We start from the raw sequence: 24,095 nt of genomic DNA on the forward strand, positions 1-24,095 counted from the left end.
GCAGTGTACCGCACCCCTCACCCAATGTGTCCTAGGATAGGGTCTAAGTGGCTCTAACACCTAAATAGCTTCTAACTACAGTTTAATTAACTGTCAATTTTCTGTTTATTCATAGTGGTTTTTATAGCGTGGTACCAGTAAAGAAAGAACGGCTGTTTTTTCATTAGAAGTAAACATTAAGAGTCCATGGGGACTCAAACTGTTGATAAGTGATCTATTTTTAATTTGATTGTGAGTGATCTGTGGGAATGTGACTCATTCTGATAAACATCAGAGCTGAGGAAAGATGAAAAAAACAATGGAGACAGAGTGACGTTCCTCTTTTTAAAACATCATCCCCGTGTCTTTGATAGTCTTCTGTTTGTGATGGACGTACAATGTGCACCCATTTTTAAGGTCCCAGCTCAGCAGGGCAGCCTTATCACAGACAGCAGCTGCAGATTGACGAGACCACTGGCAGACTTTGGCATGAAGGACAAAGGGTGAAGGCGAGAGACTCGAATGAATGAATGAATATATATATATATATATATATCAATTCAAAGCCAAAGCAAAAGTCATTAAAAGAAAACAAAGCGATCATTAGTTCTGCATAGACTGCAAATACATTTAAGGATGTATATCAGTGCTCACTTTGCTTTCCTCTCATGCCCACAGTATCTCATTACTGACCAGAAAGGTTACTGTGTATAGAAGGAAAAAATAGAAAGTAAGAATTAAAGTATTTGATGATGAAAAGATTATTGCAGCACACCAACGAGTTTTTTATTACTAATAAGCAAACTCATTCCTCTCTATTAACCATTTGTCTGCTTTTCTAACCTACCTCTCTCTGGTTTCACATGATCACTCTTTTAGGTATCTTAACTACTTTGCCACCAAATCCAGCCCCACTGGAGTGATCCTGGACTTGTGGGAGGCCCAGCATTTTCCTGACGGCAACCTCAGTCGCCTTGCCCAAGTACTGGAGGAGATGGGACGCCATGACAGCCTTGTTCCCGCGGTGACTGAACACTGACATCTGCCTGCCAGGGACAAGTGACATTCCAGGGAGGAAGAAGACACAAAGTGAATATGAAAAGAGGGTGGACCCCCTCAAACACACCCACACACACCCCAAAAAACAACAACAAAAAAAAGCAGGAAAAGTCATTCTCGATGACAAATGCACGCACACACACTCACAGAAGTTGCCTGTGTGTACACTCAAAGAAGTAAGGAGATAGTCACAGCCAGGTCTACCCTGCCATAACCCAGTTAAATATTGGCAACAAAGGTTGTGAAAACTTGGAGAGTAAACAAGAATCTCTGCCAGTCATTTTCAGGCTGTTTCTCTCCTCGTTCTTTCTCTCTCTCTCTCCCTCTCTTGTAAGAATGATTTGATATTTTTGGCTATGGTTTCCTTGGAAACATGTTTCCGGTTTATTCGGATGGACTGTGCAGATGTGGATGATGCCCTCACAACAGTGACAGGTCAATGGATCAAAGGAGGAAGATCGGCGAAAGAACGTCTCATTCTCCAAAAATCAGTCTCCATGGCAACTCCATGGAAAAGTATGTGTTCCGTGACAACATAGTATTTAATGATATGCCTATTTATACATGTCTTTTTTTGTATCTTATGCTGTCTGTTACTGAACCGTATTTCGTTTCTTCTTTCATTGCGTTTGACTGTATTACAGCACCACCTGGTGGACACCTGGCGCTGTAACTATTCTTTCTGTCGGCCACATTTATAACACAGAGGGAACTCAACGATCATAATCATTACACCGTTTTTTAAGTGTTGTTATAACTACTATTAATACTTTTAGTCATGTTATGTATAATTATTGCTTTTCTATTATGGGTGATATTTTTGAGTTGCATTGGTGATTATTTTGCTTTTGCTTTTCTTTTTCTTTTCTTTTTTTAGCAGGATCATTTGGCTAACTACATATCTCTACATATCGTATATCCTGTTAACAAAATGATATGGGAAATTAGCCAGACTGAAAAAAAAGTCATGAGTGATGCAAATTTGTGTGACGTTCATGATGATGTCGCGTTCACATAAGATACCAGGCAGAGCGAAGAGGGAGATGGTGCAGAAAGGGAAATCAAACCAGTATATTTTTGTAGGACCAGTCCAACTGAAAACAACTGCTTTTTACCAAATACCTGACATGTAAGGTGATCATCTAAATATTGTCTCAATCAACCGACGTTCATGTGTACTTTTGGAGGATAAGAGATTTTAACTCAGACAACGATGTTTGTACATTCACTACAGAAGCCATCAATATCACGATGACACTGATTCTGTGCATAAAAATGATCTGTAAATGTGACATTCCTTTGATGGAGCAGCAGTTGCGCCCATACAAGTGTTCTTGGTTGGTTTTGTTTTTTTGAATGGCAGTTGTCCCAGTTTTCTTGAAGCCGTCTATGCAAACTTTGCATCCCTTTGAAACAATCTCTACATTCTCAGTGGGCTAGCCTTTGCATTCCCTAGTTGTTCTTCAGCTTCATGATTAATATTGTGTATAGTGAGAATGTAGCCTGTCTGTTTCTTGCACTCATGATGTTCCTCGCAACGGCTTGCATTTCATCTGTCAAGTTATTGTACAAACTGTAAGAAAGAATTTTTAAGACTAATAATAAATTATATTTATATGCAACATTGAAAATGGAGTGCGACCATTTGACTTGTGAGACTGTGTTTTAAAAAAAAAAAAAAACCTTATGGGCTTTCAAGATATATTTTTCAAATATTTTTTTTAATAGGGAATGTTCTGCAGATCCACTCATACACCTTCATTACTTGCATATGTACAGATTAAATAAGGCACGTGCTACAGTGGCAGAGTGGATGAGACACACATATATATATGTATAGACACTGATCAAAAATGCATTTTACCATCCAACAAGGCAATAATACATAGATTTCAGATCAGCTTCATATGGATAAAAAAAAAAAAAAAAAACGTGACCAGAAAGATGAGACGATGCAGGATAGCAAAGCCCAGATCTAAAAAGAGGTTGTATGTATATATATATATACACATACATACACACACACACACACACACACACACACAAATGTGTGTGTGTACATATATATATATATATATATATATATATATATATATATATACACACACACACACACAGGTTATAAAGAATCATCTGGTTTCAAAAGCCATCCTGTACATTTTAAACTAAAAGGCTAAATATGGATGGATGGTATATATCCATACGATAGTCAAACTACAAAAACAACCACATGAACCTCACAAATTGTCTCTGTTGTCTCCGGCTGTTGAATTAAAGCACACTGAAATCAGAAATCAGATGATTCTTTTTTGATTCACCTTGAGTGTGTGTGTGTGTGTGTATGCATGTATATTTGTTTAATATATCTATATATATATATATATATTAATCATGTTTCTGTTTGTTCAGCAATAATAATAATGGTATGAATCCACATCTTCTACACTGAGGTCAATGGATGACTATCATCGTCATAAGTCCACTGTGATATCACAGCATGCAGCGGCTGACTCAGAAAAAAACAAAACAGCAAAACACACACACACAAAGCAGCTTTGACAGTACAAAAGACTGCCCGTAGAATACTGCTATATGGCTTTAGAGGAGCAGCGCAAGAGCATCCTCCAGATTTTAGTCCTGCAAGGCCCCCTGAACAGTCTGGAACCAGAAACCACTTAGCTTTCACAGAAAGCACAGTCTGAACACTGAGGGAGAGGCGCCTCAGACAATGGTAGAGCAGATGTCCCCTGATATAATAAATTTTTTGGTATATATCATTATTCTGGCCCTACGGTGACCATTATCTCTATCACTCATCCTCCCTGTCAGTTATATTTGTTCTATTATTCACAGTCTCTCTTTTCTTCTTCCCTTTCTTCTGGCCAGCTTGAGTGGCCTGTGCCAGTGGTAATGATGAGACTCTGGGAGATGATATCTTTTCTGTGGACTCTCTGTCACAGTTTGATATCTTGGGACTCTAACATCTTTGCAAGAGTCTTCTTCACCCTTAGGGCTGTGAGACGACAAGTTGGATTGTGAGCCCAGCACTCCGACATGAGTTTCCCCATCTGTCGTAGACACTAAAGACACACACGACCATATGCATAAGAATACAAGTACATTTTAGGCAAATGGTTTAATCCATGATTACTAATTATTTATGGGCATGCAAAAACATGTTTAGCAAAAATGTACCTTACATCCACCGAGACCTACAAGGTCAACCTATAACTTAGAAACAGGGCTGTACTTTGTTTTTTTAAAGGGAATAGCGTTGTGTTTATGTGCAAAGTGCAGGCTTTTTATTATTTGCCAAGCTGAAACCCATTTTAATATACTTGATATCATTTTGAGTATAATTATTTTTTTTATTTATGTGGATATAATAAATGGGTAGCATTTAATAATAAATATCAATTAGAAAAAGCGGTTATAATCAATAACTGTAATGCACATAACACAGAAATAAAAAAAAGTGATATTAAGAAACCCCATATATCATTCCCTGTATGCTCCCTCTATATGTTGTAGAAATAACATAGTTTAAAAAGGCCAATGTAGAATCACTTCAAAGGTGAAATATGAAATGCTATTTTAAATCCTTATACAAAGCTTTCTATATTTTGACAATACACACCACACTTCATCATAGTTTCTAAGTTATAAGCCTTTTTCTCAATTTCCGACCAATAAATCATAAACTTGACCTTGAATGACCTTTGTGGATGATCTACACTGCTACAAAGATTCATCAGAATCCATTCAAGACATTTCGAGGCATCATGTTTACAGACAGGAAGAATGATACGCACTAAAGAATACTCTGGAAAAGTGTATGATTAACAGCTGTTGTGCTAATAACAGCTGTTTCAATGCATCATTTCTCTCATACTATGAGGCAGAAATCTCCACTTAGAATGCAGATTAATGCATATTTACATGGATTTATTTTAATGTAAGTAACCATGTTGATGTAATGACGTTCACACATAAACGCCATTAAGTTTAAGTTTTAAAAATGGATAAAGATAAGAGTACCTCATCATTGCTCCATCGATTAGCAAAAGAAGGTCTTTGTTTTTTTATGCAAACCACTTCTCTCATGTCCTCATATGAAGGATCGGACGGGACGAGGTCATAATAGGGAAGCTGATGTTCCTCCACAATACCTGGAGTTTAATGAAAGAAAATGTCCATTAATTATCATTAATAAAATATTAAGACACTTCAAGTCAAAATAAACACATCTTCCTCACCTCCAGAGATGCATCGCCGGGCCATCTCCCAGATAATAAGGCCAAAACTATACATGTCAGCTGTTATAAAAGACTGGAAGTGGCTCCTGTTGAGGGTCTCATCCAGTACTTCAGGTGGCATGTAGCGCTTTGTTCCAACGCGTAGGTTAGGAGGGATATCCACTTCATTGGTGTCACTGAGACAGGGAGGAAAAAAAGGAACGAGTCAAAGAATTTTTAGCATCGTCCAGTATTAATATAAACGCTCAAAAGACTCAAAATGTCTTGTGTACCTATTAAACTTGACAGCCAGACCGAGGTCTGCAATACAGCAGGATCCATTCTTTTTAACCAAGATGTTTTTGCTCTTCAGGTCTCTGTGTGCAATAGCTGGTTTGCCCTGTGTGCCGTAGATCTCAGTGTGGAGATGACAAAGGCCTGATATGGAGGAATACGAAAGCTTCAGAAGAGCCTTGACGTCTAAGCTGTTGGACTTGAGGTAGTCGTATAAAGAGCCATTCTCGTGGTAGTCTGTAATTAAGTACAGCTGAGTCCACGAGCCGGTTCCTTTGATGTCGGCTGCAATGAATCCTGGGGATTAGATAGCTGGTGTGAGGGGATTAAAATATACACACAGAAATCAATGCGCATGGTTTCATTCACTTTTGGGGAGCCTAAACCAGGGGTGTCAAAATTAAGGCCTGGGGGCCAGAATTGGCTTGAGACACTCCAATCCAGCCCTCTATATTGGAATGACAGCATAAATTTTGGACTTTTACCTGAATTTTCAAAAGTTTTACAGCTTTTCCTTCTGATAAAGTCCTCCCCTGTGGCTATTCATACCATACCAAAGTAATGAAGTAATAAAAAGCAAATAAATACCAGAAGAGATCATATTTTATCACTCACTACTGCAGAAATTTCTGTTTTTTTAACAATAGATCCACATAAAAAAAAGAAAGAAAAGAAAATATGATTATACAATAACTATTAAAGTAATTTTACACATTTGCCAAAGAGTCATGCTGACAGATTCCTTTCATTCATTACAGCAGCATTCCTCTAACATGTGAAAGAACTGTGGAGATTTTTCTTTTTTTTCTTATATTACTATTCGTTGACATGATCTTGAACAGTTTAGGTCCTTACTAGGCCAAGAGATATGTATTTAAGACTGATGATAAAAATGGTATGGAGATTCAGACTGAAGTAGATGCTTTGTTGGAGCGCCAAAGACGGGACAACAACTTGTCTGTTCCTATAAGGTTGATCCTGAAATTGCTGCCATGAGGCCTCTAAATCAGATGGCGTGGATGATGACAGCAGCTACAGCAGCTTCATCTCCTATGTAGAAATCTACAACTACAACATCTACGATCTCCTGGAGGAAAGATGCAATCAAGCCCACATCATGTGGGCTGGTTGTCTGGAGGTGGAAGTCAAATCTGCAGAGGAGGCTTTTCAAGTGTTCTGGAGAGGTTAAAAAAAAGAGGAAGGTTGCAAACACTTGGCTGAACAGAAAGTCCAATCGCTCCCACAGTGTGTTCATTATTAAACTGGCTCAGGCCCCTCTTGATGCAAAAGGCAAGAATGTTCTCCAGGATAAGAACCAGATAAGTGTCAGGCAGCTGTGCCTGGTGGACTTGGCATGAAGTGAGCGACCTGGCAGGACAGGAGCAGAAGGCACTAGTATACCTGAAGCAGGTGATATAAATCAGTCTTTGCTGAATCTGAGGACATGCATCAAGATACTTCGAGAAAAACAAATGTGTGGCACAAACAAGATGGTCCCCTATCAAAACTCCAAAATAACCCACCAAAAAAACGACTTTGATAGCGATGGAAATGTTAGAATGGTCGTCTGTGGAAGTCACGTGGTACGCCTGCCCAGGATGGCAACAGATGGGGGTGCCAGGGCTCCATGGGACACCAACTTGGAATGGGAAATTATTTTTGGAACTGTCGATCCTTTTATGCACTTGCATAAAATTGCATATCAAACTTGGACTTTAGGTTTCCTTTTGGTATTAGTTATTTTATGGCCTTATTCCTGTATTCATGGATGTACCATTTGGAAGTTCACCTTTTTCTTCTTAAATTAACTTTCATACATTTAATACAGCAACTGACTGTTCTTTCTTGGATTTTTGTCTTTACCATTACATTTGCAACATTAACACATTCTGCAGAGTAACTACTTTCCTGACCCTAACTGACCTCTGAGAAGAAAAACAAAAACAAACCTTAATTGTGCTGATTGCAACCGCTGCTCACTGTTAACTAAGTGCATTCATTCTTTTACACTCACTTTGCAGTTTTCAGGACCTTACCCAGTATGTTGTCGTGTCTCATCAGGAAGGTCTGATAGATTTCAGTCTCTCTGAACCAGCTTTCTTCCTCAGTGGTGAAGAAGACTTTGACAGCCACTCTCTCTCCTCTCCACTTGCCCATCCAGACTTCTCCATATCGTCCTTTTCCAATCTGCTTAACCATCTGAATCTGCTTGGCGATGGTGCGCTGCACCTGGAAACAAATTATTGAAACAACAAAACAAAATAAATTCCATTTTTACAAAGACAAGTCTCTTTAAAATCCATTTTTTTCATTATAAATATAGAAAAACTTCCTTCTGAGCATCTTGCTCTGTTTAAGTTTTATACGAGCGAACAGGTTGATGTAATTCAGATATTTTACTGCACTAAAAATCATTGTGTGACATTTTCTTCTGCATATTCTGCATATATTTACAAACAATGGAGTGACACAGTGATTATTTTATCACAGTTAATCTCACCTTGAGGTGACGCAGAGGTGTAGAGAGTTTTGCTTACCAGTAGAGGGAGTCCTGACCCAGAGCCAGACCCAATGCTACGGGAATGCTCTATCAAGTCCTTCAGAGATTCCCCAGGGGGAATGTAGGTCTCATCCTGCTCCAGATCGATACTGTAGCGTGGCCGTGACTCCTGCCGTTTATATCTGGCGCAGAAAGTTTGCTGAGTGAACATCCAGAGGTGTGAAAGTGTTTAAATTATGTGTGTATGAGACGACCTTCTTACCTTAGGTAACAAAATACGAGGATGATGCCAAGGATGATGCTGCAAACTGTGACTGAAATTAAGAGAGCCATGTACTGGATACTGTGGTAATCTAAAAATGTAATGATGAGAAGATGTAAATTAGAGTTTTTAATTTTTTTTAATTTAGCGATTTTGAAACAACAACAAAAAAAAAAATCCTGGTCTGGTCAAGATGGAAAGTCAACAGAACAACTACTGATAAATGGAGGTGACAGTCAGTTGTTCATGGGCGTCATTCCAAATATCTCTCATTGGCAGGGACAAGTTTTCCCCCTTCCATCTCTCTATTTCTTCCCTGCACCCCCTTTTCCTACTGCCTTATCGATCACATCCCGCTCCCAAATCTCACATATCAGATGTCACACAGACATCTACAGAAACCCCAGAGGTCTGAAGCAGCTCTGGGGCTCTAGACTTTCTGCACTGTCAATCAGAAGCACAGAAACACGAATGGCTGAACAGTGATACTTCATGGTGGGGAAAAAATAACACACACAAACACAATAAGAATTCGTGGAGAAAGAACTTCTTATAAGGTCACTGCAAATTAACTGATGATAAGTAATGTTTCAAATGAACCTACATTTAAAGGAAAACATAATGCATAGAATAAATTACTACCATAACTGTCCATTGTTACTGTTTAAAAACTGACTTCATCCTCAGACGTGAGAGCAGCGCTTGCTGTTTTCTTGTGCTAATCTTTCACTTGGTGATAAAGCCGCGTTGCAACTTTTTTTTAACACTCCTTTCTGGCCCATTGAGATTTTGTTCTATCCTATCCTCAGATCATAGTAAGAACTGTTCCTTGTTATTAAAACTGATAAGAATGAAGCTCAAACTACGAAAAAAAGAGTCAAATAACAAAACAGCAGAGGTAGCTTGAATGTATAAAAAATACACATAGGTTAGTGTATGTGCCAGAGGGAGAGAGAAAGTGTGTGTATGTGTGTGTTAGTTAGTGGGTTGTGGCATGACAGATGGACAGATATCTCACATCCGTCCTGAGGCAAGAAACTCAAGCAGGCCCTGGGGAGAGGCTGTCCTTTTCATTAGAGGGTGAGAGAACAAGCCAAATCTGCAGGCTCCGTTTCATCTCTCTCTCCTTCTCTCTCTCTGTCTCTCTATGTGCCACTTCACTCCAGCACCACACTGTGGTTTGTAACAGCTTAAACTGTCACTACCCATCACCAACCCAGTGTGGCCTAAAAGAGCCAGTTTTGAAAGCCACTCACACTTTAAAGAGGGGCAGGATTTCATTATGTGAAAAAAAAAATGTGTGAAAGAGTGGATGTGTGTGTGTGTTTGTCTTACTTGATGTCATCAGTGGAGGAAGGGTGGGACGCAAGTCTCTGTTGCAGAAGTCTTGATCCGTGCAACACTCGAGAGCTCTCCTTGAACGTGCGTTCCACGTGTCCTTTCATGTACACAAACAAAATGTCAGAACTGTGCATGTCTATGTAACACTAATGAGAGGGGGCTAGTTAGCATTTTGTAATATAACAAAAGCTCTTCTACTGTGTATAAAGTAAACACAATGGACTGGACAATTCTTATTCAAATGGGTCTCATCAACAGCTTCAGTAAGTCAAGTAAAGCTTATAAAGGTTTAAAAAGATTTCACGGGTGACACACGCACATTCACATGCAGCATTCACATGCAGCAGACTTACTCTGCATTGAAACTCTGAGCCAGCCAGTCCCAGGCAACCTGCAGTGAGTACAGCAATCCCCCCCTCCTCCTCCTCCACCATAGTGAAGCAGTAACCATCAGTCCTACAAAGAATATGCACACAATTTCACCATCACAGAAATCCAAATAAATATTTAGATCTGAAGATCATTTTTATTGACTGTCAGCATGTTAGTCGCGTGTCTAATCTAGTGGCATGAGTAATTGTAACAATACCAGGAATACACTAGCACATTTATGAATGTTTTGAATGTGAAAGAGCCCTGACTTCAGTTCAGGAGATGAGGCTTGAGGTGAGGACGATGAGGATGAAATGGAAATGAGGAAGGACAGAGAGCGGTGGTGATCGTGGCCGCTGTATTCGTGGCAGCGCAACATGGTGGCTTCCACAAATTAACGTCTATATATTTTTAATGGATTCAGTCTAAGCTTATGAGAATCCATCAATTTGTAGGAAGATGTAATTACACACTAAATGATGTGTATTTATGAGTACATTTTTTACCTTTAAATATAGTCAAAAAATTGAGATGAAGTAATAATGACACAAAACAAATAGATAGCAAAGATGACAAATAGTACATTCATATCCTTATATATTAAATAACTGCATCTAAGCACATATAGACCTTGTACCACTAAGTATTAAAATGTAATCTCTGAAACAAAACAAAGAAACAAAGAAACAAACAACTGAAATGGATAATGAGAGTAGAAATAAGCTGTGCCTCACGAAGCTTCAGGGGTTTCAGAAGAATGGAGCTGAATTAAAACATTTGTGTGCTTCTGATCTAATCACGCAATTATGAGTCTTTTGGCTAATTACACCAGGTAAATGTTTGCGTTGTCTTTTAATGAGCTTAACACAGTGTTTTTTAAAAGTTTGTATGTGTCTGTTTTGTGAGCATCCAAGTGTGTAGTCCAGCATACATGCAAGTGTTGTTGACAGAGTCTTCAGGACAGTGATGGTAGCAGTGGCACCAAAGCATGTTCTGAGCTAAAACTGTGGCTGCGCTGCTGCTCTCCTCCACCCTTCGATCCGATGCCCCCTTCCCCCCGTTCTTCAGGAGCATAGTGTCCAACATATTAGCTGTACAGTGAAGACACAGGAGACAGAAAACTTTAGTACACTGCACCTCAGGAAAATCAGTGATCAGTGATCAATAATAATAACACATCCCCTTTTTCAAAGCCTGTCAATTGTCTTCCTAGCTTAGCATTGTTTGGAGTTTAACAGTGTGCTGCTGAAAGAAACCCTGCTGTTCTGAATTTAACTCCAAGTGGTCAGAGTTTAGCAGAGCTGATAAAGGAGCTGATCAAGGAAACAAGTGAAAACATAATATGAAGTATGTGGATCTATTGCATCTCCCACGTCACTGATCAATGGACCGATTTGCAAACTTCATAAACTCATAGGGGAGGGGAGGAAAAGAGTGAAAAAAGGAAGCGGTACTAAAAGGAAACAGCTGGGGAAGAGTTTTCAGAAACAAAGGGGAGAGGTTTAGCAACCTGCAAACAAACTGTGTCTATAAATTGCAGAACAATTTAGGAATAATGTTCTGTAATGCAAAATTGTTTAATTGACTTTGAATATATCATCATCTACAGTACATAATAGCATCAAAATTTCAAAGAATCTGGAAAAAGCTCTGTGTGCAAGGGACAAAGCTGGAAATCAGTATTTTTAGCTTTGTCAGAAAATCAGTATTCGATGTTCCTCTCATCCTCACCGAACTCAAAACAAGCATGGCTCTGTCATGGACATCAGAAACACCAGAACCAGACCAGAAATCTTTGTGGGTGAACACAGTTCAGCTTGCCAGCCACAAATGCAGGTTAAATCTTTACCATGCTAAGAAGCAGCCACAAATGAGCAAGATCCAGAAAGGCTGCTGTCCTCTCTGGCCTGAAACTGGAAAACTATTCTGTGGTCCAACAAATCAAAATTTGAAATCCTTTTTTGGAAAACATGGATGGAAAGGAGTTATTTAATTGTTTTTAGACTGTGAATAATGCCAGATATATGACCTGTAATCGTACATTGTAAAATTAATAAAACACGTGTAACAAATATTTGGGCTAAAAAAGAATGCAAGCTGAAATCTCCAAAAGACGTATAATTATTTAAACCAGTATGACACACTATAATAACCCTGCTCATTGGTATAGAAACATTTTTCAATTAAAAGTAACTGTGCAGCTTATGCGCTTTTTTTTCACTCTTACTGTAAAGTAGCTGAAGCTGCATAAAGTCTTTCAGTGCAAAATCAGTCATGACAGCAGATAATCCCCAAAGACCACTGTGGTCAAAGAGCGGAACAGCATTGTGCCACACTAGATGGATGTCTTTCTCTTGCTCTCTGTCCGATTCTCACTTTTCCTTTTACCTTCACATTATTTTCCTTGTATGTATGTATGTATGTATGTATGTATATATATATATTAAAAAAATTAACCTGTTTAACAGATTATACACAGTGAAGCCAAAGTCAAGGCTTTCAAGACATCAAGAATGCCCATTTCCATGTTAGCGCTCAGTGTTAGTCAAATCCAAGAAAAGTTTCCCCCTGATAGATGCAACAAGATCTAAAGGGCAGAAACAGCCAGAAAGCCAATCAGGCATCAAAAGGGAGACATGATTAATCCTCCAGAGGAGTACGTGATGAAAAGGCTAAATCAGATTGCAATACCAAATACAGTGACTATTCTTTAAGTGGGACTGTGTCCTTTCACTCTGTGTTGCGGTTTCTGTCAGAGGGGAAGTTTGTGGAGGTGTTCAGATCCTCCCTCACAGTGGCCTTGGTCTCTTTATCACATCTGTTTTGCAAATATTCAAAACAAGGACACAAGAATGGAATGTTTCACGAGTCTGTAAGGAACTTTCTGTCTTGAAGAGCTCTGAGTCACTTAATCTTTTGGTAAACAAGGTGCACGTTGTACCATGACAGCACTTAACTGCAATGACATAAACACAAAAATGAGCATTACGTAGAGCAGCACATGGATTACATATTTTCTAAACAGTTCATTTGGCTATGAACAGATTAGTCTCAAACAATTTGTACTTATAAATAAACTTGCTTGATTACACATATTGTTTGACATGAAGGCAATAAGTTTTATAGCTTGCTGTACAAAGTATGCAGATTCTATCGTATCCGCCAGTTCATTGACTGATGGACCAATATATAATTCCAATTAAACAAATGTTGGGAGGCTGTGTAAAAATTTTAAACAACAGAACATGATCTGCAAGCTCTATAAACTCACATTTTATTCACAGTAGAACACAGAAAATGTATCAAGTGTTTAAACAGAGACATTGTGGTATCTCATTAAAAATATAGTTATGTTGCTGCCATCAATTTGAAATTGAGGATATAGATAAGGCCGAAAATCACTATTGGATGGGCCCTCAACCTCACTACAATACAAACTGTCTGTTATGGAAGTCATAATGAAAGTATTTATCCAACAAGTTTTAAAGCCTGCTGTACATATGAGTAATTTTACTGCACAGTCACTGATGTTCAACAAATTACTAAAAAGCCTCAATGATGGGAAGAAAAAAATCAAAGAGAAACTACCTCTCTTAAACTAAAGACAGGAAAATAACCAAGATGTGACATTTTCTTCACACTGACTCTCACATAATGTGTCACATGCATTCTCCCAATTAGGTGGTCTAGCTGCAGAATGTCTCATCCCTCACTCTCTTACATCTCACTGCCAATACCACCTTTCATCATTTCCTGCTGTTTCCAGCCTTTCAACATCCCAACTTCCATCTGCAGACCCTGGAGGTTTATTTATTTACTCATTATCGCCTCATTATTTGTATTTGCAGGAGAGTGGCATCAAATTCTACTAATATTCTGTGTCCTATAACTTAATGTGACTGGAAATCACATTAAGTTTGACTCATTACTATGAACTACTTTAAACTACTACACCAGTGCACTGTCACCCATGTATGCACATATATATACTGCCCACCTTTCGTTTCGTTTCCTCCTTATATTTACTCTCGTCTTGGAGATGCATAAGCTTACATGGACCCTCACACAAACTTGCATTGTCAGCGACGTAGCACGCTGAAGGTCACCCAGAAACCTGATCTGCATCCCTCACACATTCCACAGGCAGCTCCTCTGTCTCTGACACAATATTACACACACACACACCCTCTGAGCAAGCGAAGTGTAATTATGGTGAATTACTCCAGCTGGAGAGCCTTCAGTCACAGCTCATCACCATCAGTGGCACTGTAAATGCGAGCGCTTCCACACTGGATTGAACTTTTCCAAACATGTCTGCATTATTGACGGTAGTTTATCTGCCACCTTTATGACCATGTTTCTCATTTCTGTTCATTTCTGAAGGCTGTGACTGAGCAATATTGGCCTTGTTTGTGACACAACCTCCTTCCTTTTTTATAGTGCTAAGCGAAGCATGACTATGACCTCTGTAACAATCTTATATTGGCAGCAATGACAAATGGGAGCCATCATGGAAGAATCATGGAAATTCCCACTTGATAACATGTTCTGTTTGTTAGGTTTTTTGGGTGTGTTTTTTTTAAACGTTTTTTAAGACATGCATTTTTTTAAATGAACGTCTTTATTTTTGCCAGTTCTAATGGAAGACGTGCTTCCATTTTTCCTTATTCTAACCAAATGTTCGACTTTTACTGATTGTTTTAAGTTGAGTCAGTTTGAGGTGCTACATTGTTGTTTCATTGAACTTTTTTTACTTTCCTTTTTCTTTGTTACAAATAAAAGATTTTAATAAAAACAGTAACAACAATGGGATGTGACGGGCTTTGCATGCCTTGAAAAATAAGCACTCCAATTAACAGAGCTGTATAACAGGAGCAGACTTCACAGACTAGACAACAGGCATTGAATCTGTGAGCTGTGACCACTGCACAGACTGTTAACTGTTCGTCATGGGTGCAGAGGAGGATAAGTTACTCCAGGTGGCCATGATAAATCACCTTCTCAAAAAGAGGCATCTTCCCCCTTGTCTGCCGGGTGCACTCTGACCCTGAGGGGGTCACAACCAACCTGCAAAGGGCCCATACATCCTCCTCCACCCTGCCACTGCACTCTCATTCCTCTTAACCCCCTACAGGCTTCAAAGGCCTGTGCCACATGAGACACTCACACATGTGCGCATATTGTACACGCACACACAAGAAAGTGTCCGAGGAGCACATTCCACACTCTTCGCTTCTTCTTCTCTGCTGCTGCTACACCCACATCAGGTCATCGGTTTCCAGCGCACAGCTTCCACCAACCTGTTTTCTCTTTATCGGCTGCCTTTCTGAAGGACTGACAGGGGCTCCCACCAGACAGAGCAATAATGCCACGACAAATTTATGGAGTTGACCCTGCCCTGCATTTTTCTCAAATCCCACCCTCGAAAAAAAAAAATAGCTCCACTGTCAGAAACTAAATTCTACATATGGGTGTGAATACAGCAAAGAGCTGCTATATCCACATGCAAATACTCAAACACAGGCAGATGTACACACAGACAGACGAAATAACTGCTCTATTCACAACAGATGCCGGCAACATAAAGAGACAGAGACACAGAGGCCTATATATAGGGTGCGCAGATGCACTAAACTTCTTAATCTTGCATATAATTGTATGAATCTTGCAAAATGTTTGCAGACAGACACACACTGGCTGACGAACACACACATTGATAGACAAGAAACAGGTGTAGGTGCTGACACCACAAGTGTATCTGTCTCATCTCAAACCCATTTTCTCTTTTTTTTTTTTTTAAACATTATCTGCCCACAATTCCCATCAACGCGTCTCACTGCTCGTCTATCTATTCATGTGGTCTGGACTTACTGGAAAAAGCCACAAGCGACTGAAAAATTCTGGGGTTCATTACAGACTGCAGCCATAGCGCCACCACAATATGTCACCTTAGCCATTCTGCACCCCCCAAAAAAAGGAAATGTGGGCAGACGCTTCTCTTTTGTACTTAAGGTTGTTTAATCTATGTAAGTACTGTATATTGTAAGTATAGCATAGTACACTCACATGTCTATATGTTAAATATGAAAGTACAGCCAGGAGAGTAGTATCTTAGGGTGAAAAACTTGAAGACATACAGGATAGCGCAAAAATCTTGAGCCACCCCTACATTACGTATGTTTTGCTTTCAAGGAGCTTTACAGACTTCCATGTAAAGTTTTAAAGGGGTCTTCAACAATAGCTCTCCAAGCTTTTTGAAGGTCTTTCAAAGTTTTTCTATGAACATTGGATGCTTTTTCAGCCCAGTTCAGTGCAGTCAAGCATAAAAGGACACCTTAATGAAGGGATGAATCAGTGTTGTGTCTAGACATTACAGGAACCAATTTTAAAATGCATCTTTAGGCTCTTTGTTACTAGCAGCATGTCTAAAAAACATAGTTTCTTCCCATTTCTTTAGTTGACTCTATGGAAAATGACAAAAATAACACAGTTTGACAGTATAAAAAGTATTTTTGCACCAACAACATGATTCCCAAAGAGCTATTAGCTAAAAACTTCTCAGTATCCTGTACAGAGTGTCCTTAAGAAAATTGAGCAAACTGGTCTAGTTGAGGGGAAAAGTGGCAGTCTTAAGAAACCATCTCCAGCAGATATCTGAAAATCATGTTGATAAGACAGGAAAAAATCCACCAAATGCACCTGATGCAGGACCTGAGAGATAAATCTGACCGTTCAGTTCATCAGTCTACCGTTCACTGAAGCCTCAGTAGCACTCAGTGGAAGGGTGGCTGTCAAAAACTACATTTCAGACAGTGTTGATGGGATCTTATCAAATCATATTTTGATCAACCATGTAATACCATCTAGACAACATCTGGTTGCAACAGCTTTATTTTTCAGCAGTGACAATGTTCTCAAACACACTGTCTGTGTGCTAAAAGCATAACCGGATAGACAAAAACAGTGTGGAATCATCTTGGCAGAAAATGAAAAAAAAAAGAAGAAGCACGCAGCACCTAAAGAAGAGCTTTGAATGTCCTCCAAAAACCCTGGACAACTATTACTGAAGGATACCTAAAGAAAGCTTGGCTAATATAGTTTAGGCTGTGGGGAATAATAAAGGTGCTCATACCCAATTCTAAATTTGAAGCTCATTAAAATTACACAAACTCTCTTTTTGCCTTATATATTCCATTTTCAAGTATGTTTGCCTTTGACTAAGGACTTTTGCACAATCACAAAATCCACCTGCTGCCACCTCTAAAGTCTAGTAAGAATCCCAGCTGAAGCCTGCAAACATAGTTAACTTTGTTAACTAATTGTTAGACAACAGGGCCTTTTTATATAATTTCATATTTCAAAAGGATTCAACTAGGGTTTAGTAGTCCCTTCAGTACGTTCTTAAAACTCACAAAAATAGTCCCAAGTTTCCAAACCTCACAAAGCAGATATATTAACATGGTTCACATGAAGGACTAATAGACACACACACAGACACACACATATAGAGTTTTTATTCCCAGGCTTGACCGCTAGAGCAGCACATCTGCCTGGGGATCAAATTCTGTGTGGGGGAACCGTATCCACATCCTGACAGGAAGCAGCACACAGAACGCTGAAGGAGCTCGGTCCTGCTGAGGACCAACTGCTGCTGTTTTGTACTGCTGGACCGCTACGCCACACTACACTCTGACCTTACTGTGCAGCGCTTAGCTTCACAAACATGTTCCAAAGGAAAGGTATATTATTGTTGCATATAATTTTTGTCCTTGCAAAGTACTGAGCAAAAACCTCTGCATGTTTGTCTGGAAGATTTTGAGTTAGGCATCATCCTCCTTGAGCATCCAAGAACGCTCGATCTCCATTTAAGATAACTTCAAATAATGTATGCAGTACGTGCATTAGTCAAGACTTTTGTCTCGTATAAATAACATAATTATTAATTGCAGTAAAAATGTAACACTACCTACAGAACATTAAACTTATTCAGGTTTTCCTGCAGGCTGTCTAAACCACTGCATGTTCAATGCACATTTTTCAAATATGTGAAGATCGCTGGAAGTAAAATATAAATGGCAAGTTACTTTAGTAGCAGCTCTTCAGTGAAGACTCCTGATTATAAACATCTTTCAAGAGAATTCCTCCAGTGTACTCAAGCAAGCTTTCAGACCTTTTATATTTTCACGTCACTAAGCCAAACACATACCATGTCAACTTCTCCCGCGTCAACTTTTGTTCATTTTTTCCTTGAATGGTAGTAGCTGAAACAGCAGCGATACCACAGATATTTTATCGATCAGTGACAAACATGGGGAAAACCTAACCCAAAATATAGCTAGGAGGAAATTAACACATATCAATGTATCAGTTTCAAAAAAGCCTAACTTATTATGATATAACCGACCATATTTTTTATATTTCCACTGCATTGCCACAGGATGAACAGTGTTTGGACTCATCTATTCTCTGTGAACCTTACCAGCCTAGGGAAACAGGTGGCAAACTGGCTGTGCTACTTAGATTTATGGGCTACCTCCCACATGTTAAACTCATTTGGGTGACCTTTAAAAGATCAAATCACAGGGGAAACAGAAAAGGTATTGATAAAAGTTAGTGGGGGAAAAGGCTGAGCATAGGGGAGTGAAACTAAGGAAGCTCAAGAATAACCTTAGTATAAAACTTTTCCAAGAAGCTCTTCAGCTTCATTTCGGAAAGTATTTATCAGTCTGTGCTGACAGGAATAAGCAGACACTTTGCCTCCAGTTAGTTAACGCTGCAGTTTTGGAAGAGTGAAAATCAATGTTGCTCTTCGGAGGCATTTTTGATGAGTTTTGCTCCAGTAACCCGCATAGTTTAGATCTGAGTTGGGCTAATTCACTAAAAAGGATTCATCAGCAAGAGCAACTTTTTTTCTGAAGCCTTCCGTTTTCCAATGAGCCCCTATCCTATACTAAGAAAACAATTTAACTAACGGAGAGCAAGATGAGGCCAACACAGCACTGGGTGAACAAATGAGAGAAGTGGCATGCCATCTATCACTTAAGGGAAATCCACTCACAGCTAAGAGTCATGCTGAAATTTTCCAGACCATCTCTTTATGGCAGAATTTATAAACACTGCATGTTACTGTGTGCAAGCAGATGCTGGTTTTATAGCTTGACACCAAACTCTGTTGTTACGAAGTATGAAAGTCAAGGTGCAACTAATGATTTTTTTAATGTTTCTGTTTTTTAATATTAGGACTAACTTTTTTTTTTTAAATTATCTGTAATAGTTGGTGTAAAAGGTTTTAAGAAAAAGAAAATGCAACATGAAAAATTGCAGAATTCATTGATTAATTTTGAAATTTTTAGATTTTAAACAAATAATTTAAGTGTTGATTTATGTGTCATAATATCTGCAAATAGCAATAAAAACTGAAAACCACCTAAACATGGTAATACCCATACTGACCTACTCCAACCAAGCGTCATTTTCTTGAGACTGGGAGTTCAGCTTGTCACAACCTTACGGGGCACTGTGACATTGCTGGCATTCATAATAAAAGACAACTGGCTGTCCATCTTCAAACAATTCAAAACATGAACGGGGATTTGGGGACATGAGGGTTGGGGGGGGTGGGGGGGTGGACAGGACAGCGGAGATAAATGCACACCGGTTTTCATGGCAGCCCCTGTGGAGATCATAATAGCTTTTCATCATAAATACCCCAGGGCAAAAAATAGACCGACTAGTGCACAGCTAGCACGATCAACCTGTCAGCGTATGATATCGCCTATAAAACATGTGAAAACTTGCTTCTAACTCAACCAGTAAAAGAAGTGCATAACCAGTCTAGTCTCAACATACACAGGAAGAAAACATGCCTATGATATAAGCCAAATGGTTAATCAAAACATAAAGACAGCAGGACAGCAGAAACATCAAAACACTCACCATCAGACCCAGGCCTCAGTGATGCTAGTCCAGTCACCAGGAGAACAGCCTGCCAGGCCCACTCCTGAGGCAGCAACACCACCATCATGCCAGCATTAACTTTCCTCAAGCCCCTGAGGTCCTGGCACAGCGAACACACCCCGCGCAACAAGGAGGAGGTGCGAGAGTGCACTTTATATCCTTCTGGTGAAAGAGGCTCAGTGCTTTTTTCTGTACAAGTGTTTCTCTGTGAGTGACTTCCCCCTCAGCACTCTCAGCAACTTCCCACAGCACAGTCGCCTTGCAGCCTCCAGCACTACTCCACACTGACAGCCTGGGAGAGACAGACACTGAGAAAAGAGGGGGGGAGCAAAAGAGAGGGAGGAGGGTGTTACTTTGTTGCTCTCTCACTGTGCTATTTGTCCAGCCCTTTCGATGTCCACCGCAGAGGGAACAGCTGAGTATATCTACACATCCCCGAGGTGCTGCTACAACACAGGCACACGGTGCAAATTTTCTCATCCCTCATACCCAGAAAAGACAGCAGTGCAGAGGGGGCATTCGGGGGTGAACCGGGGCGATGGATGCAAGCATGAGGCTCCGTGAGGTGTGAAAGGTAGCAGTGAAGCCATTATGAACTGGTGCAAACACACAGCATGCCAAGAGAGACACAGAAGCTACAGAGTGAACTCAAGACTATAAACTTACAGAGGACATGTGTATATATACTATGGTAAAGCAAACTGATATCAAATCATGCAAGGCAGAGAGAGTATGAACAACTAAAGCAAGAATCTAGAGGAAAATTTGCATTTGTTGTTAATACAAATAGGTTATTGCAGGTTATCCATCTTGGCTCGGCACCAGTGCTCCAGACATGACATTTACGTCTTTCTCACCGCAGAGGTTATTTAATGGCATCTAAGTCTCCCACTTAACAATTAGAAAATCTTAAGAAAGATTATAAAATAAAAGGCTTTCATCTGCACCTTTCATTTGTTTGATAGTTGAAGAAGAAAGGCGACGCATTCCACAATAATCATCAGAGGGAAAAAGGAAAAGAAACCGACCTTTCCACAACCCCATCTTGACCTAAAGTGTGCTGAGCTACAGCTGCAGACGCAGGTGTTGTGTGAATGGCAAAAATCGCGCAGGCATTAATCTGTAACTAACAGTATGGTATTAAAGTGCAGATGAAGGCTCAATCTTGTTCAGTTGCTCCAGTGAGCCTGTGTGTTAAAGGGGTGAAAACACAACCACGCGAAGAGCTTCAGCAGGGATCAGCCCATCACACGTCAGGTGATTAGAGGCGATTAGAGCTCACACCTCCAGGCACCGCCACAACTTTGCAACTTCACACTAATCCAGCACACTTGCAAACTTACAACCGAACAGAAGAAACATGAATAATAATAGGGACACACTGCACAGCAAAAGTCAAGAGGATTGACTAAGCCGTGTGCCAAATTGCGTCAACTCTACAAGAGCGCCTATAGAAATCATAAACATTTCCGAGAGGGAAGAATTTCCACAATCACATGCCGTATGTATGGGTCTTCTGGGTGGAGTTTCATTCATTCCAAATGGTTCAAGGGGACACAAACAAAAGCAAATGTGGTGCTAAAAGAAGGCAAAAACAACAACAGCCAAATAGGCTTCTCCACCCACAACTGTCCCCTCCGAAAGTCTCACTGGGTGGGAACATCGGCTCCCAGAAGCCTCTTCGTCTTTTTAGTGCTCCAGCCTTAAAGCTGTCACTCCTGATTTGTGCATCTCTGTGTATTACATGTGATAAGTCAGACTATTCTGGAGCATGAACGCGTGGGGAGCAATGTGAATGGGTCATTGCACCTTACACACCCTACTGCGCTCCATCAAATGCCCAGCGTGGAGCCTCTCTGGACTCTCACACAGCCTACTTGGGCCCAAAGGCCAGTGATGGGGGGCCCAGTGGAGTAAGCAGCTCCGTAGGTGGGCGTCACTCCACCAAACAAAGGGGTTCAAAGTGGGGCAGACTGGTTGCAAGAGCTATTTTCAGTTAAATTAATTCTTCCTTTCCTGTGTGATAGCACATCTGCTATCACACATATTTAGAGATGATTTATACTGCTTGAGAAATTGTTTGTCTCATAGTCAGCTGTAGGATCAATCATCAATTCAAAATAAATGGGAATTCCCTACGTGGCTCTGTCTTTCTAGGAAAATAAAATCTATGATGATCTTAACCATTTTTTTGTTCTAAATGTATGAATTACACCTTGGTCAATATCACGGATTGAATATTTCAGCTTGTACTGGCTTGATCTTTCCTTAATAAATTGTTCTCTTGCAGGCCTTGCAGCCTTGCACCTTTAAGAAGCTGCAGACCTAAATAAATGAAGAACTCATTTAATGACTATTGCTTACAGTGTGAAATATAATGTGCAACAACTATTACTGTCTAGTTTGTTTGCGATGAAATATGCTCTGACCACAGGGTGGGTTTAGGTCAAAAGACACCCACTGATTCAGATGTACTTTCCTGTGCACAATATTATGCAGAGTTATCAAAAGGTCACAAAGCCGAAGAAGGGCTTTCATGGGCCAAAAAATACATAGCCAAAAAAGCGTGCATGCACATGTCCCCAGTGAGACACTTTTATTAGAATGGTTGGGTGACCATCCTGGGACATATCTTTTTATAACCTCATTTTATTTTTATGTCTGCTCAAAATTTCTTCATCAGACTAAAGATTTTTCCTTCTCCCTGTTGGTTCTGATTAGAGCTCATCGATGCATTGCAAAAACCCTCTTCTCACTGCTCTTTTCTGACAATATTGTTGCTTTATTGCTGTATGCTGTAACTTAAAAAATTCAGGACAGTTCCAATAAATCCCAAATGATTCCAGTAAGCATGAAAAGGAGCAGTAAAATAGCAGTACAATAGCATGGGTAAAATAGCAAAATGACATGAGGGAAACTGCACTACACTAAGCTATTTGAAAAGAACAAATTACTGCTTTTACCTGAATAAAATAAAAAAATTCTTGTTTTTTGTTTCTTCTATAAACCACATACTTGTATGAGCCCCTTTCACTTGCCATTTTAGGTACAGTAACTTCTTTGGTGCTGCTCTACCATAGCTCTGGCTTAGTAAACTGGGTGCTGTGCTACTTGGAGGGCTTGTGTGGAGAGTAGATTAGCTCAGAGATTATTGTCACTTCGTTTTGCAGATTTTATGTGCTTCACATTCTGCCCTCTAGCAGTCAGAGATCAATTATTGCATTGTTTGTAATAATCTGTCTCCATTTCATAAAGTAAACATTTTCTTTTGAAACAGAGACCCTACTTTAATACCCGCACTAGCATTGCAATGCACCATGAAAATGAGCCATGTTTTTTGTTTCAGAAAGTGACTTTAAAGAAGCGGGCACGCATTTCATCACACAGCAAGAGGAACGGGATAGATGACTGTGAAAAATCACCGCTAACCTGTGAAACAAAAAGCCATGGCAGAACACAGATGATGAAATTACTCTCAGAAGATGGAATGCGTGTCTTGAACGATTTTTCAGCTGGGGCCAAACTGACCCTCAGCTCTGTGAAATTAGGAGGATTTTCAGCAGCTCAGCGTTAAAACGGCTGTCACCGAATCCTGGAAAGCACTTTATTACCGTGACAACACAGCTGTCTAGACCAAATGGTCCAATCGGGGTGCGAGAGTCAGGAAAGCGTGACACTATCTTCATCATCCAGCAGGACAAAGATTAGCTTCCTTTCTTCATTGAGTTATAAGAAAAGATTATTAACCACATTTGATACAATGGAGCTGAACTACTGCTCTGTCTTTTAGTTTTCAGAGATCCAGGTGACATCGCTGAGATCACAGCTTTTGTCTAATCAACAGTGAAATTAGTGGTCTTATATAAACGTGAAGATGAGAATTAGCAACTTAACAATACTCACAAACTCTATCAATCTGACAGTCTTCATCAAACAAGCATTCAATATGTTGAGTGTGTGTGTGTGTGTGTGTAGGTGTGTGTGTGCGTGCCTGCCTGTGTGTATTTTAATATAGATAAGTAATGTACGCAAAAAAGTGTAAAATAAATAAGAAAATTTAATGCCATAAAAATTACAAAAACAAGTTAAGATATGT

The 24,095-nt window shown here is 39.7% G+C and overlaps 2 protein-coding genes across 3 annotated transcripts in view; one reads left to right on the forward strand and one right to left on the reverse strand.

The window, feature by feature from the left end:
* unc5cb (unc-5 netrin receptor Cb) overlaps positions 1 to 2,660 on the forward strand; it is a 134,069-nt gene extending 131,409 nt beyond the window's left edge. For both annotated transcript variants that reach the window (XM_080874089.1, XM_080874088.1), the window contains one exon: positions 859 to 2,660. In XM_080874089.1, coding sequence (XP_080730215.1) covers positions 859 to 1,018 — 160 coding nt within the window. In that variant the 3' untranslated portion in view covers positions 1,019 to 2,660. The remainder of the gene's footprint in view (positions 1 to 858) is intronic.
* Positions 2,661 to 3,116: 456 nt separating this feature from the next.
* Positions 3,117 to 24,095, reverse strand: part of bmpr1bb (bone morphogenetic protein receptor, type IBb) — a 64,225-nt gene continuing 43,246 nt past the window's right edge. The window contains exons 6-16 of the mRNA XM_080874090.1: positions 19,979 to 20,307; positions 10,974 to 11,133; positions 10,024 to 10,126; positions 9,665 to 9,767; positions 8,330 to 8,420; positions 8,105 to 8,249; positions 7,604 to 7,796; positions 5,567 to 5,864; positions 5,295 to 5,470; positions 5,077 to 5,207; positions 3,117 to 4,118 (exon numbers count right to left, since the gene is read on the reverse strand). Of these exons, the coding sequence (XP_080730216.1) occupies positions 3,993 to 4,118; positions 5,077 to 5,207; positions 5,295 to 5,470; positions 5,567 to 5,864; positions 7,604 to 7,796; positions 8,105 to 8,249; positions 8,330 to 8,420; positions 9,665 to 9,767; positions 10,024 to 10,126; positions 10,974 to 11,133; positions 19,979 to 20,066 (1,614 nt within the window). The 5' untranslated portion in view covers positions 20,067 to 20,307 and the 3' untranslated portion in view covers positions 3,117 to 3,992. The remainder of the gene's footprint in view (positions 4,119 to 5,076; positions 5,208 to 5,294; positions 5,471 to 5,566; positions 5,865 to 7,603; positions 7,797 to 8,104; positions 8,250 to 8,329; positions 8,421 to 9,664; positions 9,768 to 10,023; positions 10,127 to 10,973; positions 11,134 to 19,978; positions 20,308 to 24,095) is intronic.

This window comes from Rhamphochromis sp. 'chilingali' (genome assembly GCF_963969265.1).
Source record: "Rhamphochromis sp. 'chilingali' genome assembly, chromosome: 2".
NCBI classification, from domain to species: Eukaryota; Metazoa; Chordata; class Actinopteri; order Cichliformes; family Cichlidae; genus Rhamphochromis; species Rhamphochromis sp. 'chilingali'.